The sequence below is a fragment of the Salmo salar genome, chromosome 04 (genome assembly GCF_965601325.2).
Source record: "Salmo salar chromosome 04, fSalSal1, whole genome shotgun sequence".
In the NCBI taxonomy this organism is placed as follows: domain Eukaryota; kingdom Metazoa; phylum Chordata; class Actinopteri; order Salmoniformes; family Salmonidae; genus Salmo; species Salmo salar.
This window is the reverse complement of record NC_138294.1, coordinates 78,116,764-78,133,846: the sequence shown is the minus strand read 5'-3', so window position 1 is coordinate 78,133,846 and position 17,083 is coordinate 78,116,764. Positions and strand designations below refer to the sequence as shown.

The window sequence follows — 17,083 nt, the reverse complement described above, 5'->3', positions numbered from 1 at the left end:
TAATTACTATCTTCTTCTTCTGAGTTTTAACGGCGGTTGGCATCCAATTTGTTGCATTACCGCCACCTACTAGACTTGAGTACAACTCCTTTATACTTTGCTTGAAAAATAAAAATGTACTAAATAAATACGCTACCATCTAACACTACACTCACTAATTTCGAAATTGTATAAAATAAAATGAACACCACCCTACTCCACAAATTAAATTTATTTATTCCTACCTCATGCCATCATCCTGAAAGGGTGGGACATCAGCACTTAACACACCCTGTAACTCTTCTGATGTCAAGTCTCACACACCCAAATACCTCTCTGCAGTTGTCACCACAATCTCAATTTTCTGAGACTTCTGATCCATCCCTGCAGTACAATTAATAACCATTCCTATAAATGCTAAAAATCCAATCTTACTGAAACGTATATCACTTTTTGGCCTATCCCTCTGTACTGGTATGTCTCTACTACTCTCACCACTCCTCCCCCTTAACCCATCTTCCTCTACTTACTTCACTGCCTCAGCATGACAACTTCTGCTCTACTCTAACCCTGGAAACCTCAACCTGCCTCTTTCACACTGGACATTTCTGATCTCCAGCTCCATGGGCACCCCTACAACTAACACATTCCACTAGAGGTTGACCGATTAATCAGCATAGCCGATTAATTGGGGCTGATTTCAAGTTTTCATAACAATCGGTAATCGGCATTGGCCGGCATTATGGCCGATTACATTGCATTCCACGAGGAAACTGTGTGGCAGGCTGACCACCTGTTACGTAAGTGCAGCAAGGAGCCAAGGTAAGTTGCTAGCTAGCATTAAACTTACCTTATAAAAAACAATCACTCTTCACATAATCACTAGTTAACTACACATGGTTGATGATATTATTAGGTTAACTAGCTTGTCCTGCGTTGCATATAATCAATGCGGTGCCTGTTAATTTATCATCGAATCACAGCCTACTTTGCCAAACGGGTGATGATTTAACAAAAGCACAATCGTTGCATGAATGTACCTGACCATAAACATCAATGCCTTTCTTAAAATCAATACACAGAAGTATATATTTTTAAACCAGCATATTTAGTTAAAATAAAATCATGTTAGCAGGCAATATTAACTAGGGAAATTGTGTCACTTCTCTTGCGTTCATTGCACGCAGAGTCAGGGTATATGCAACAGTTTGGGCCGCCTGACTCGTTGCGAACTAATTTGCCATAATTTTACATAATTATGACATAACATTGAAGGTTGTGAAATGTAACAGCAATTTTTAGACTTAGAGTTGCCACCCGTTCGATAAAATATGGAACGGTTCCGTATTTCACTGAAAGAATAAACGTTTTGTTTTTTAAATGATAGTTTCCGGATTTGACCATATTAATGACCTAAGGCTCGTATTTCTGTGTGTTTATTATATTAGAATTAAGTCTGATTTGATATTTAATAGAGCAGTCTGACTGAGTGGTGGTAAGCAGCAGCAGGCTCGTAAGCATTCATTCAAACAGCACTTTTCTGCGTTTGCCAGCAGCTCGTCGCAATGCTTGAAGCACAACACTGTTTATGACTTCAAGCCTATCAACTCCCAAGATTAGGCTGGCAATACTACAGTGCCTATAAGAACATCCAATAGTCAAAGGTATATGAAATACAAATGGTATAGAGAGAAATAGTCTTATAAATTCCTATAAAAACTACAACCTAAAACCTCTTAACTGGGAATATTGAAGACGATGTTAAAAGGAACCACCAGCTTTCATATGTTCTGAGCAAGGAACTTAAATGTTAGCTTTTTACATGGCACATATCGCACTTTTACTTTCTTCTCCAACACTGTTTTGCATTATTTAAACCAAATTGAACGTTTCATAATTTTTGGAGACTAAATAGATTTTATTTATGTATTTATTAAGTTAAAATAAAAATGTTCATTCAGTATTGTTGTAATTGTCATTATTACAAATATATATACATAAAAATCAGACAATTAATCTGCTTTTTTTGGTCCTCCAATAATCGGTATCGGCAGTGAAAAAGCATAATCGGTCGACCTCTACATTCCACTACTTTCCCCAATACTACACATTCCTTTGTCTCATGCCCTTCTGCACATTTCTCACACCTTGGACCCTCCCTCTTACACACTGCTGCCACATGCCATAAGCTTGACACCTGTAACATCGTAATGTATTCGGGACATACGCTTGTATAGGATAACTTATATATCCTAACTTTACTTTGTCAGGCAAAGACTCAACTTCAAAACTCAAAAGAACAGACAATGACTCTTCTGTTTTCACTCTCGCCACCCTGTCTGCATCACATCAAACGACCAGCATCACATACACCATGAATCTTTCCCCTCAGCTGGTCAACTTTTATATTTAATGCTGCCCAAGTTATCACTCCTTTCATTGGTGCCCTTTTCTTGAGAACAAAACAATTCACTTTTCTTGCCCCCATTCGTTAGACCTTTTCTCCCCCTCTTTTCCCTCCATTCCTCCTCAGTTTTCCAAGGATACGTCTCCTTATGATAATACTGCTGACATCCATCTTCTTGCTTTCTCTAGGGACTCCTTGCCCCCCTTCCTTTTAATTACTATAATTGAAGGTTTCTTGATTCGACAAGTCATGATTGTTGGTAGCCTAATAGGCTAATATAGACCTTAGCACATTTGATGATCATAATTTGAATTGAAATGATTTGAAACACAATTGAAAATGTTGACAACAGGAAAAATGTTCATAGGAAATAGTAATCACAGCAAAAAGTGTAATAAATCCCTTCAAAATGAATATGCATGTTTTATCCTTTTTCAACCACATAGGGGCGATATAGGCTTAAGTCTCACTTCATTCATGAGCCAAGAGATAGATCCACAATAAATACTTTATTAGTATAATCAATATGGTTTCCAAAAGATGATTAAATATGTGCAGACAAACTTTAAGGCATCTCAGTAATCAAATATAATACCACTTCTTTTAAAGCAAATTAAGTTAAAAAAAAAATGAAAAAAAGACCTTTAGTGCCCAGTGATTGACAGCCGTGTAATGCCTCATGCACATCTCAAATATTGCTCACATACAAAAGGCCTTGTAAGCTATGGTGAATATTTTGTAGCATACAGTAATTATCTCACCAAAATCCGGTATTATTCTCTCGCATGCTTCACTGTCCAAAGGAACATATTAGGCCTATATGATTTAACATGGCTTTCCCTAACAGCAAGGTGCATAGCATTTTGGCAGTATGATCTATAGCTACCACAGTATACATTTTGTGGATTTAAACCAATATTCTTGCGATTATTAATTGGCTATACTGTACTCTAACCAGAATATCAAACTTTCCTTCATACCATTACCTTCCTTGTGCCCCATTGCCCCCGATCATGTATTCTAAGTATACAGTTGAAGTCGAAGGTTTACATACACTTAGGTTGGAGTAATTAAAACTCGTTTTTCAACCACTCCACAAATTTCTTGTTAACAAACTATAGTTTTGGCAAGTCCGTTAGGACATCTACTTTGTGCATGACACAAGTCATTATTCCAACAATTGTTTACAGACAGATTATTTCACTTATAATTCACTGTATAACAATTCCACTGGGTCAGAAGTTTACGTACACTAAGTTGACTGTGCCTTTAAACAGCTTGGAAAATTCCACTAAATTATGTCATGGCTTTAGAAGCTTCTGATAGGCTAATTGACATAATTTGAGTCAATTGGAGGTGTACCTGTGGATGTATTTCAAGTCCTACCTTCAAACTCAGTTCCTCTTTGCTTGACATCATGAGAAAATCAGAAGAAATCAGCCAAGACCTCAGAAAAAAATTGTAGACTTCCAGAAGTCTGGTTCATCCTTGGGAGCAATTTCCAAATGCCTGAAGGTACCACGTTCATCTGTACCATCAAGAATAAACACCATGGAACCACGCAGCCGTCATACCGCTCAGTAAGGAGACGTGTTCGGTCTCATAGAGAGGAATGTACTTTGGTGCGAAAAGTGAAAATCAATCCCAGAACAGCAGCAAAGGACCTTGTGAAGATGTTGGAGGAAACAGGTACAAAAGTATCTATATCCACAGTAAAACGAGTCCTATATTGACATTACCTGAAAGGCCGCTCAGCAAGGAAGAAGCCACTGCTCCAAAACCACCATAAAAATGCCAGACTACGGTTTGCAACTGCACATGGGGAGAAAGATCGTACTTTTTGGATTAATGCCCTCTGGTCTGATGAAACAAAAATAGAAGTGTTTGGCCATAATGACCATCGTTATGTTTGGAGGAAAAAGGGGGAGGCTTGCAAGCCGACGAACACCATCCCAACCGTGAAGCACGGGGTGGCAGCATCATGTTGTGGGGGTGCTTTGCTGCAGGAGGGACTGGTGCACTTCACAAAATAGATGGCATCATGAGGTAGGAAAATTATGTGGATACATTGAAGCAACATCTCAAGACATCAGTAAGGAAGTTAAAGCTTGGTCGCAAATGAGTCTTCCAAATGGACAATGACCCCAAGCATACTTCCAAAGTTGTGGCAAAATGGCTTAAGGACAACAAAGGCAAGGTATTGGAGTGGCCATCACAAAGCCCCGACCTCAATCCTATAGAAAATTTGTTGGCAGAACTGAAAAGGCGTGTGCGAGCAAGGAGGCCTAAAAACCTGACTCAGTTACACCAGCTCTGTCAGGAGGAATGTGACAAAATTCACCCAACATTGTGGGAAGCTTGTGGAAGGCTACCCAAAATGTTTTACCCAAGTTAACAAATGTAAAGGCAACGCTACCAAATACTAATTGAGTGTATGTAAACTTCTGACCCACTGGGAATTGTGATGAAAGAAATAAAAGCTGAAATAAATCATTCTCTCTACTATTATTCTGACATTTCACATTCTTAAAATAAAGTGGTGATCCTAACTGACCTAAAACAGGGAACTTTTACTAGGATTAAATGTCAGGAATTGTGAAAAACTGTGTTTAAATATATTTGGCTAAGGTGTATGTAAACTTTCGACTTCAACTGTACATCATCTATCCTAGCACTGGTTCAAGGCTTTACGTGCGGCTTGCTGACACAGAGCCTTCCTACAACCTACACAGCCTTGATGTAGGAAAGCTCAGCATCAGCAAGCCCTGGACCTGAGCTAAGTGTAACCTTAAAGTGTAACCTTACAATCCCAGAAATCGTAAAATACACCAACCTCCGATCTCTCTGTCCTTAGCCTTCAGTCAACATTTGCTTGGTATTGTTCTGTAGATGTTATCTATGTATTCCAAACAGGCCCATCTAAAAGCATGCTTTCATCAAAGCCTGTAGTGCAACGAATACCTCTCACATTCAACACAATCCACTCTTAGATGTATAGATACAAAGTAAACCACTAGATGATGCTGTTAAAAATTCATGACTGAACATTTGTACGCCATTAATATTGGGCAAAATGCACCAATAATGTCCAGGTGGGCTGGAGAGTGTATGGAGTGGACTGATTGTCCCCTCTGGCTGTCACTTAAACCAGCAATGTCTCTTTGCTGTGGTGCCTTCTTGTTTTCAGAGCTTGCTTTTACCTCAGTCCGCTCAGAGATATAAGTGCCCACATAGCGACACTCAGAAAGCAACAGGCATCCATTAGAAGTCCAGGAGGAGATGTCCTTCATTTACATTTTCTATACCTCCCCATTAATTTGAAGCTAGTGACAGTCCTTAGCTTTCCTATGGTTATCCCACTGCTCCATGTTCCCCGTTACCCCATTCATGCTCAGCACTCTGCTCACTCTTAATTCTATATATGGGACAAGTGCAATGAGTATAGCATTCGCTTTAACAGCAGTCCACCATACTGGCTCAAAACGCTCTCCTTCAGAGGTACTGGAATAGGACTCTGGTGGATGCAGAGCAGCATCATGCTGCTGCCACTCCAGTGTGTTCTGTCCACTTCACGTTAAGCCCATTTCATCCCCACCCTTCATCCCTCCAGCCATGTGGTGCTCCTGTCCTGTTAGCCGAGGGGGTGTTTGGGGGAAGGGAGCAGCTGTAGCGTAGGGGGTGACACATCTGGGTCGCACCTCGATCCCAAGAGGGGGCGGTAGCTAACCCAAGAGGGGGGGCGGGAGGGTTCAGGAGATCTCAGTACAGCAGTGTCTGTCCCAGGCTTGGAGATCTCCCCCCTCCGCACACACCAACAAGTAGGACTCACTTCTCTCCTGTGGCCAGCGCATCTGAGAGAGAGGGAGAAAGAGGAGGAGAGGGAAGGGAGGGAGGGGGAAAGGAAGATAGAGAAGGAGAGCGAGGGAAAGGAGAAGGAGGGATGGGAGCATGAAGGGGGAGAGATGGGAGACAGAGAGAGAGAGAGAATAAAGGGGGAGAGGTGTAGAAAGAAAGGTGGAGCCATTGTGGGAAGGAGGGGGAGAGAGAGCAACAGTGCAAAGAGGGAGAGATGCAGTCGTACAGTAATTTTTTCATCAATTATATGGGTGTGTCAAACGGCACCCTATTCTCTATATAATGCACTACATTAGACCAGACCCCTATTGTCCCTGGTCAAAAGTGCACTAAATAGGGAATAGGGTATAATTTGGGACGAAGGAATCAATTCCAGTCCCCATGTTTTAAATCTCCTACCCTGTGAAACAGCAGCAGGTGGCGGTGGAGAGGGATCACCAGTGGGTAGTGACAGGCAGGGGGCGATTTCTTCCCCTGAAACACACTCACAGTCACGAACTGAACAGGATTGCAGGCCAGGGTACAGATGCAGTCTTTTTTTTGTGCGAGTCACAGCACAGCACAGCACAGCTTGCCGCACTCGCCTGGGTCAAAATCCGTGAGAGAAAGGCAGACACAAAATCATTTCATTGGCCCTGGGGATGACGAGGACTCGTTATTTCAAATTAATGCAGTCAATTATATTTCACCAGGCGAGTGTGGCATGCTGTGCTGTGACGTGCCCAAAAAAGACTGCACCTGTAATGCTTTATTTGGATAGTACAGTCATCCACTAACTCTCGCCCTACCCCTAACACTAGTTGTAGATCAGCAAGGCGTATAGACCAGCAAGTTGTATACCATCTATAGAGGACTATCCAAATAAAGTGGGACCCATTGCAGGAGCAGAAATATGGGTTGGGTGTGAGTGGGGTAAGAGCTTGTTATGCTTTATTTACACTACCTCTATATCCACATGGAAATGTACACACATTCTCTTTATATACCCCAAATAAGGCCAATGTTAGTTGCTAAAACAAGATGTTTCCAAATGACCAAGCAGACAGCCAAATAGGTTGTTTGTTTGCCCTCAGAAAGCCTTTGATCATCTCAGAAAGAGAGAGAGAGAGAAAGAGAGTAAGTCTTACATCGTCCAGACAGTGTGCAGGCAGAGAAAGAGACGACGGGCAGACACGCAGTTCTGTGATTGGAGAAGAGAGAGGTACATTAGAACAGCCCAAGGCTGGGTTTCCTAAAAGCATCGTAGCACTAAGATCATCTTAATTCCATTGAAACTAAAGGGACGAACGATGATCTTAGTCCTACAATGCTTTTGGGAAACCCAGCCCAAGAGAGCAGGGGCCTGTTCAGGAGGGTGAAAAGTTACAGGAATGTTCAGATAGAAATATATTGTGTTGAACAGATATGGTTGTCTGTCACCCAGAATTGGGGATCAGCTCTATCGTGTCAGCCCAGCTAGCACATAATGTTCTGAGAACCATACTGTATGTTTCTTAGTGCTTGGTGAGAGCGTGGTTTTCCTATGGTTATTTTGCAGATAACCTTCCCACAACATTCTGGGAATGGTGCAGGATACCCAGCTAGCACATAACGTTCTGAGAACCATATGTTTCTTAGGTGGGAATTTCTGTACATCAGCATAACAATTTCTACAGGTTTCCTCATGGTTCTATTTAAAGTCATGTTCTCAGAACATCAGGAAAACTTTCCATAAAAATTACAAGAAAACATTAGTAACATTCAAAGAAAATTCTAAGAATGTTATTTAAAAACATATACATTCTGCTCTCAGCATCAACAAAACTAAATCCTCTATCTTGTATGCTCAGGTGTTGGCCACATTTGATCTTGATGAGCGCTTGTTTCCTTTGAAATGGGTCTGTTTGAATAGACTAAAATGAACATCTTTGTATAAGTACAAAAAACATGGCATGCCAGCTCCATCCTGGTGGTGCAGTGGACTAATTCCATGGATAGAGAACAGATAAAAATACATGTTTGCATGATTAATGCCTTAGGACACATGGAAATGAATTTGCTATCTGTACTTGGAGTTCAAAACAGTGTTATTAAAAGTCTTATTGAAACATGTTCTCAGAATATTATTTAATTACCTTGAAATAACGTATCATTTCCGTTCTCAGAACGTTAATGAAATCTTTCAGGGAAAGTAGTAAAACATTCTCAGAACCTCCCTGCAACCCAAAAATGAAAATTCCCACAACCGGTCAAATTGTTAATTTCCGTTCTCAGAATGCTTTCAAAACATTCAGTTTTACCAGTCAGGAAACATATGACTTCGTTCCCAGAACCAATGGGAAACCAAAAACTTAAGTTTACACAACTTCCAAGGAGCCAAATAGCTGGGAGTTCTATTCCTCATGACATTTCTATCTGCAGCATTCCTCAATGTTTGCCTACTGAACGTGGCCCAGGACTGAGTAGCTGCACTTTTGCAGGAAACTGTTTTGGGTGGGTGCACTGCTGACGAGCCAGCTGTGAAAGTCACAACAACAACAAAAAACAAAACAATTTCAGCAGGAGTGATTGCGTGAGTGAATGGGTGTGTGGAAGTGAGAGAGAGAAAGAGAGAATGTGATGAAAATTGAGTGATTGGAAAGGGCGTGAGGCTTTGCCAGTATTTCTTGGCAACTTTTTAAAAGTACAGTACGTAGATATGTTTATTATTTCATTAACAATGTTGTTTCCCCTTTAAACAAGCTAGCCGGTCCTGTTTATCTGCTTGTCAACAGCGCCTGTCCTTTGGTGCATTCTGGGAGTTGGAGTCCTCTAAGGGACTGACTGCATCCAGCCCTCCATCCACACATCCATCCATTAGAAACCTACCCCGAAGGAGACCCCCTAACACTGCATCTTTAAAAGGCTCATTACGCTGTATTGATTTATAGCGAGGGAGGGCCAACGGCTGCATACCAGGCCTATTCTTAGAGGGGATATTTATTGTTCTGTTCTGGCCAAGGGCTCCAACATAAGCAGATGCTGCTTGGTGCTCCTGCTATGAAACACTATTTGTTCACAGTATGTGGCTCATATGGTCTGGAAATCCTACGATATCACATCTGTGTTGTTAGACACTGTTGCCTGTGAAGAGATGCTATAGCGCTTATAGATGTCTATAGGATGAGGTAATGCTGCTACACAATTCCAGGGTTGTGTTCATAAGGCATCAAATCTATGAAAACGGATTGAAAAAGGGAGGGACTAGCTGGATTTTTCCAATAAGAAAAACTAATTTTAACTTTACATTGCAAAACAGTTTTAAACGTTTTCAGTTGTGTACCTTTATGAACACGACACAACCTTCAGGTCAAAAGTTTAAATGGATGGGAAAGAAACCCAAGGAAGGATGATAGAACAGGAAATGATTCAGGTATGAGGGGTTTTGAAGAGGAGATGAGGAGGGATGAGTGATGGGTTCCTTGCCTGTCTCCTTGGGGGACTTCAGGCCCTGGATCTCCCCCCTCAGTCTCTCCATCTCCTTCTCCAGCTCTCCATTCCTCTTCTCTGCCTCTTGCAGCCGCCTACGTAGATGATTGGATAAGGTCAGCTTTGAATACAAGGGCTCTGGTATTGGCTATGAATACTCACCTACGTAGATGATTGGATAAGGTCAGCTTTGAATACAAGGGCTCTGGTATTGGCTATGAATTTTGTTGCCTTACAACCTGGAATTGAAATTGATTTTTTGGGGGGGTTTGTACAATTTCATTTACACAACATGCCTACCACTTTGAATATGCTAAATATTTTTTATTGTGAAACAAACAAGAAATAAGACGAAAAAAACAGAACTTGAGCGTTCATAACTATTCACCCCCCTCCCCCAAGTCAATACTTTGTAGAGCCACCTTTTGCAGCAATTACAGTTGCAAGTCTCTTCAAGGCAAAACTGCTCCAGCTCCTTCAAGTTTGATGGGTTCCGCTGGTGTACAGCAATCTTTAAGTCATACCACAGATTCTTAATTGGATTGAGGTCTGGGCTTTGACTAGGCCATTCCAATACATTTAAATGTGTCCCCTTAAACCACTCAAGTGTTGCTTTAGCAGTATGCTTAGGGTCATTGTGCAGCTGGAAGGTGAACCTCCATCCCAGTCTTAAATCTCTGGAAGACTGAAACAGGTTTTCCTCAAGAATTTCCTTGTATTTAGTGCCATCCATCATTCCTTCAATTCTGACCAGCTTCCCAGTCCCTGCCGATGAAAAACATCCCCACACCATGATGCTGCCACCACCATGCTTCACTCTGGGGATGGTGTTCTCGGGGTGATGAGAGGTATTAGGCTTTTTTTCTTTAAGCAATGGCTTTTTTCTGGTCACTTCTGTAAAGCTCAGCTCTGTGGAGTGTGCGGCTTAAAGTGGTCCTATGGACAGATACTCCGATCTCAGCTGTGGCGCTTTACAGCTCTTTCAGGGTTATCTTTGGTCTCTTTGTTGCCTCTCTGATTAATGCCCTCCTTGCCTGGTCCGTGAGTTTTGGTGGGCTGCCCTCTCTTGGCAGGTTTGTTGTGGTGCCATATTCTTCCCATTTTTTAATAATGTATTTAAACATGCTCTGTGGGATTTTAAAAGTTTCTGATATTTTTTTATAACCCAACCCTAATCTGCACTTCTCCACAACTTTGTCACTGAGGTGTTTGGAGAGCTTCGTGGGCTTCATGGTGCCGCTTGCTTGGTGGTGCCCCTTGCTTAGTGGTGTTGCAGACTCTGGGGCCTTTCAGAACAGGTGTTTATATACTAAGATCATGTGACACTTAGATTGCGCACAGGTGGACATTATTTAACTAATTATGTGACTTCTGAAGGTAATTGGTTGCACCAGATCTTATTTAGGGGATTTGTAGCAAAGGGGGGAAAAAATCGGCACGCACCACAATTCCATTTTTAATTTTAGAGAATTTTTTGAAACAAGTAATTTTTTTCATTTCGCTTCACCAGTTTGAACTATGTCCATTACATGAAATCCAAATAAAAATCAATTTAAATTACAGGTTGTAATGCAACAAAATAATAAAAACCTTTGCAAAGCTACCCATTTGTCTGCTGAGTCTGTGAAGTATGAAATGAAAAGGTGAGGGCGACTCATTTTTAGCAGTATAGCAATACTGAAATAAAAGCATAGGCCCCATATCTACCTGTGTGCGCCTAACAATGTTTGTACTTCTGCCATGTTGTGCTGCTGCCATGTTATGTTGTTGTCTTAGGTCTCTCTTTATGTATTGTTGTGGTGTCTCTCTTGTCGTGATGTGTGTTTTGTCTTAGTTTTTTATTTTTTGCCTCTTGGTAGGCCGTCACTGTAAATAAAATGTGTTCTTAATTGACTTGCCTGGTTAAATAAAGGTTAATAAAAGGTTTAAAAAAATGTATCTGTCTGTCTCACTCAGGAGTGAACTAACCTGTGCAGATCCTCATCAAGTACTGAATTCTGGTTGTTCTCCTCCTCTTCCTCCTCTGTTGTGGTGTGAGTCGACTCTGCAGTACTCTGCTCCAAGGCTAGGGGGAGCTCAAGCAGGGCAGGCAGGTTGTCAGGCGTGGTCAGGACATCTCGGAGCTGCCACATCTGACTCTGAAAGCCCACAGCACCCCTCTCAGTGTTAGACATACACCGCCTGATAAAGGTTAACATTGTGTAGTCCTCAGCATCAGTGGAGGCTGCTGAGGGGAGAACACAGGTTATGCTGAGCACAGTTGTTTGGGGAGGACGGGCTCATAATCATGGCTGAAACAGAGCTAATAGAATGACATCAAACCATGTGTTGGCATCAAACCATGGCATCAAACCATACCATTCCACCTATTCCGCTCCAGCCATTACCACGAGCCCATCCTCCCCAATTAAGGTGCCACCAACCACCTGTGCTCAGCATAACCTAATCTAGCAGCCGTTAGTATTTATTGCATGCCTAACTTTGACGTATGCCACAAAACTCATTCAAGATGCTGCTAGCTCAGGAAGAGCTAAGCATTTTTGTCACAGCTTAGTGACACACGAGATGAGGAAAGCACTTAGCATTCCTGCATAAATAAATGGACATGTATGTGTAACAGGGTGGGAGTCCCAACCTACAGCTAACTAGCTAGTGGTTCCACATCGGTTACCCGACTACTCAAATTGTCCTTAGTAGCCAATCTAGCAGTTAGCATTCTAGTCTTGATTGTAAAAACGTAACTCATGTCATGACGTTGCCCTCTTTGGGTTTTCTATGTACCATCCCCCTACCTCCCCCTACTCAGGCCCTGTGAGAGAGGTCGTAAATTCCTAAGAAAATGTCCTCATGGCCCTCATGGTCCTCATGGCCACAGTATACAGAGAGAGTGGGCTTCATAGAAAGAACCCAGGAATTCTTCCACCTCACCGGATTGGAGAACCAAACGACATTTATGTTCTGGAGAAGGTATAAAAGATCGGTGAAGAATCCAGCTACGAACTGGTCCGTTTGGTACAATTTTGTGAAACTCATGAGAGACAATACGGCCACATTACCATGGCTCTGTTTATATCATAGCCTCAGTTGTGAGACTTACATCTAATGGTTGTATAAAATTAATGAATAAGGATAAAGCTATTTGGAATATGTTGGGATGCTTGTAAGATGTTAATGTGAGAGAATTGTATTTTCTGTTTAAAGTTTTACCAAGTCATCGGCACGCCCCCATGAACAGACGAGACCTGGCGTCATGAGACAGCCTTTTTCTGTCATTCCGAATAAAACCCCCACCCAGGGTTTCTATCACCAGACCAGCTTACCTCGAGAAGAGAGGGCCAAGGTTTGACCATGCATTCCTCGTTCTGAACTTTAACCATACTACGTGGTTAAACTCTTAGACTATTGAAACCGACAGAATAATAACAAGTCTTTGATATTAATTACTAGTCTGCAGCTAGGAATTCGGTATCATTGAATGCGAAGACCGATGAAACAGCCGTCCTATAACGACATTAATGAATGTCACTTTGAAATATCCATTCTAACCGAGAGAGAGAGAGAGAACGCGAGGACAAAACTCTCCAACAGAACGGAACTTTTCAACAAAGATCCCGACGACACACTGAGCGTAAATATATATATTGATTGCAATTGTTCCCTAATGAGTGAGCGTTCATGTGCAAAGGATTAGCATTTCAATTGTTAATATTTATCAACTCTGTAGTGCCTTCTCAGCTGACCCACACTCCCCTTTTGTCTAACAAGCCGCCATGCCGGTTTAGCCCACTAGGGCACATTCTCCTATCATTTCCTTGTCACCACATCTGTTTGATTATGCATTTCTGTGAATTATTTAGTTTAGTAAATAAATGATTTTAAGACAATTGATGTATGGATGACTCATAGTGAAGACTGGGTTCGTGCAGATGACCAACAATTTACGACGTTTGGAATGAGACTGGCGAGGTAAATAACACATCATTAATCAGAAGACTCAGATCAGATAGTATGATATCTGAAAGTTATATTAGGAAAATTATAACTTTGTAATCTGAATATTTTCCTTGGTGCCCCGACCTCCTAGTTAATTACAGTTACACGATTAATCAGTTTAATCACGTAATAATAATTACAGAGAGTTATTTGATAAACATGTCTTCCGTTTTAATGATGCCAAAGACACGACACTCAGCTAGTTGTTAGTGTAGATAGTCAACCTACGAGCTTATCCTGGAAATCGAAGCTTGGCAACCCACGGTGTCGCTGGTGGTCAATCTCCATCATGATGTCACGACTGCGATCCAAGGCACCTGTCTGTCTGTAAGAGATATAAAAAAAACAGAACAAAAGACAAAGAAAACATTACAACTGTGTTGATATAGTTTTGTATGATACCCCATTCATTTGGGGTACTTTGATACTGAGACAGTATATGATATGAATGTGACCTTGTAGCTGTGTAGGAGTAGCCAACGAAAGCCAGGTGAACTCCGATAGGGGCCTTGTCCATAACATCACTCAGTGTTTCCTGTAGGACACAAGACAGCATTACAAATAGAGTGCATTATATGTTATCTGCTATATTTGCTTTTCAGGCTTGCTTCTGGAGCCATGTAATATTCTATGGAGTCCCTTAAGGCTCTGTATTAGACTCCTTTACATTTAAATGGATTGTATATAGATTGTAGATTGTATAATGGCTTTTCGGATTAATACCATTTCACTGAGGCAGTCATCCAACACATCAAAGTTGGAGGTGTCAGTGGCATTGGAGACTTCAGGTTGGAAGGGTGCTGGAAGTTCATGCAGGGAGCCCCAGTCTAGTCCACAGAAGAAGGGGTGGGCCCTGAAGTCCCCAGAACCCCTGGCCCCCATACGATCCTCCCTCTCGCAGATCAGCCCCATGATGAGGGAGCGGGCCTCATCTGAAACCTCGGGGCCAGACGGGGGGATCTCAAAGTGCTCCTGGGGGGACATAGTGGTTGGTTCCTCTTAGTTCTTCAGAGTTCTTTAGGTTTGAGCTCAATATATACCTCTTTGCACTCCTTGCAGATGTATAAGAAAATGGTCTCAAAGATCACTATGGCCCAATCCCAAATTGACCACTAAACCCTTTGCCCTATGCACTTGCAGAGATCTGATTGGTTTTGACAGGTGTAAGCAATATTATAATAGCTCTAGGAAGCTATGTGGAAGTTGCTTGCACTAATTGAATTCTCTAATATCTCCACAAGTGTAGGGTTAGGGGTTGATTTGGGATTGTACCCTAGTCCCTATTGAATATTAGTTCTTGTTCGACATCCTTCCCTCTTCGTATTTCCTATGACTTTTTGCACCGATATCTATAGAAACATATGGAAAATGTTCTGATGACCCTCAACATGTTCTCTTGATCAATCTGTAAGATTAGTTTCTGTATAAAGTCACCATCGTACCTGGAAGTTCATGATCTTGGCATAGGTCTCAGAGATGGAGTCTGCGTAGAAGGGTGTGGTCCCCTGCAGCATCTCGTAGGCACAGACCCCCAGGGCCCACCAGTCACACTCAGGGCCATAGCCTCCCCCTCCCTCCACCGCACGCAGGATCTCTGGGGACAGGTAGTCGGGTGTGCCCACCGCCAGGGAAGAGTGCACCTGCAAATACACAGACACATGTCAAGGCACACAAATGCATTTACAAAAGTTAGAATTCTATCCTCAGGATGCAACATGTTCACATTATAAAAAAGAGAAACCTGCCCTCACTGAAAGTAGTATTTAGATGTCTAATTGTAGCAGCAGAGGTCACACAATAACTCACAGAGGAGTACACCTTCGTGTGACCGAGGTGGTTTGGTGAATAAGTATAACCATGCCTGAGACCTAAAGACTTCCGTTAGCTCCCTGAGCCTTGGCTTTAGCTCCAAGGGCTTACACAGCCTTGTGACTCACAGTAGACCCAGATTCGATACCCACTCTTACTTTTGCACAACAGTATTGTGGAGCGAATTCTGAGTATTTTGTGGCCCTTTGGGGCCTCTCACCATGCCATCCTCCTGGACCCTCAGACAGGAACCAAAGTCCCCCAGCCTGACGTGGCCCTCCGCCGTCAGCATGATGTTGTCAGGTTTGATGTCCCTGCAAAGGGGAGAGTGAAGGATGCAAATCTGACTATGCACATTCACAGGTCTGAACATTATTCTTATTGTTCCCAGGTCATCTATATGAGATTTCATAGCTAACGTTCCCATGGTTCTTGGAACCCTAGACTCAGAACTTGCGGAGCATGGACCAAAATGAAACCATTAGATGACGTAGACAGTCCACACTCAAAAGAGACTTCTCAAGTTCTGTTATGCTTATTTATTCATGCATTCCAGAGTCAACAAACATTCTTTGAACCTCTCTTGTAGGTCCTCCAAAGTAAGGAACAATGTTCCCCGTTTTCTGAGAACATTTCTTCCAGAAAAATTACTGTTTTCAGAACATTACGGCGGTATTCTAGGAACACCACAAATTGTTTGCTGGAGGTTGTCATGTTGCCAGGTGTCTCTGACCAACTAACCTGTGCACATAGCCCATCCTGTGGATGGAGTCGATCGCCATGACCATCTCAGCCAAGTAGAACTGGGCCATGTCCTCAGGGATACGGTCACCAAACTTACTGAGCAGGGTCAACAGATCACCACCCACGTAGTAGTCCATCACCAGGTACTGAGAGAGAGAGAGTGAGAGCGAGAGTGAGCGAGAGAATGAGCGAGAGAGAGAGATAGAGAGATGTGAAGAAGAAAAAATTAAGAGAAAGAGAGATTAAATTATTTTCCCTTGGTGAATTTCAAGGGAAAGAAACTGAGGAAAGTGACTGAATCACACCAGGTAGACTGCAGTCAGATGTGAAGGCTGAAATGACCCTGATGTTTGCGATTTGTCACTAATACCCACCAGGTAATTGTCGTCCTGGAAGGCATAGTGCAGCTCTGTGATCCACCGTCGATCACCCTTCAGCAGAACCTCTCTCTCCTCCTGGTAACAAGCTGTCTACAGGACAGAAACACAAAGATGCAACACAGAGAGACAGATGGCCTCACATCCCAGCTTGGTTCCTTGGAAGTTGTGGGAACATACGTTTTTGGTTTCCCGTTGGTTCTGGGAATGAAGCCATAAGTTTCTTGACATGTAAAACGGAACGTTCTGAGAACGGTAGTGACATTTTCGCCTGTTCTGGCTACGTTCCTTTTTGGGTTGCAGGGAGATTCTGAGAACATTTTACTACGGTTTCCTGAAAGTTTTTCTGGGAGGCTTTATTAATGTTCTGAGAACAGAAATTATAGCTTATTTGAAGGTAATTAACCCTCTATAGCATGATTTTTTATTTTGGGGGGGAAAAAATACTTCACCCGATTTTTGGGGGGGGAGC

At 42.2% G+C, this 17,083-nt stretch overlaps 1 protein-coding gene across 2 annotated transcripts in view; it reads right to left on the bottom strand.

The window, feature by feature from the left end:
- Positions 1–2,876: 2,876 nt before the first annotated feature.
- The window catches only part of LOC106603794 (myotonin-protein kinase), a 29,956-nt gene continuing 15,749 nt past the window's right edge, over positions 2,877–17,083 (bottom strand). Inside the window, exons 4-14 of one of the 2 annotated variants that reach the window (XM_082974729.1) lie at positions 16,609–16,704; positions 16,232–16,380; positions 15,711–15,804; positions 15,124–15,321; positions 14,405–14,653; positions 14,137–14,216; positions 13,910–14,006; positions 11,657–11,826; positions 7,369–9,783; positions 6,641–6,825; positions 2,877–6,237 (exon numbers count right to left, since the gene is read on the bottom strand). In XM_082974729.1, coding sequence (XP_082830855.1) covers positions 9,570–9,783; positions 11,657–11,826; positions 13,910–14,006; positions 14,137–14,216; positions 14,405–14,653; positions 15,124–15,321; positions 15,711–15,804; positions 16,232–16,380; positions 16,609–16,704 — 1,347 coding nt within the window. In that variant the 3' untranslated portion in view covers positions 2,877–6,237; positions 6,641–6,825; positions 7,369–9,569. The remainder of the gene's footprint in view (positions 6,238–6,640; positions 6,826–7,368; positions 9,784–11,656; positions 11,827–13,909; positions 14,007–14,136; positions 14,217–14,404; positions 14,654–15,123; positions 15,322–15,710; positions 15,805–16,231; positions 16,381–16,608; positions 16,705–17,083) is intronic. The other variant, XM_082974730.1, reaches the window with a different exon arrangement.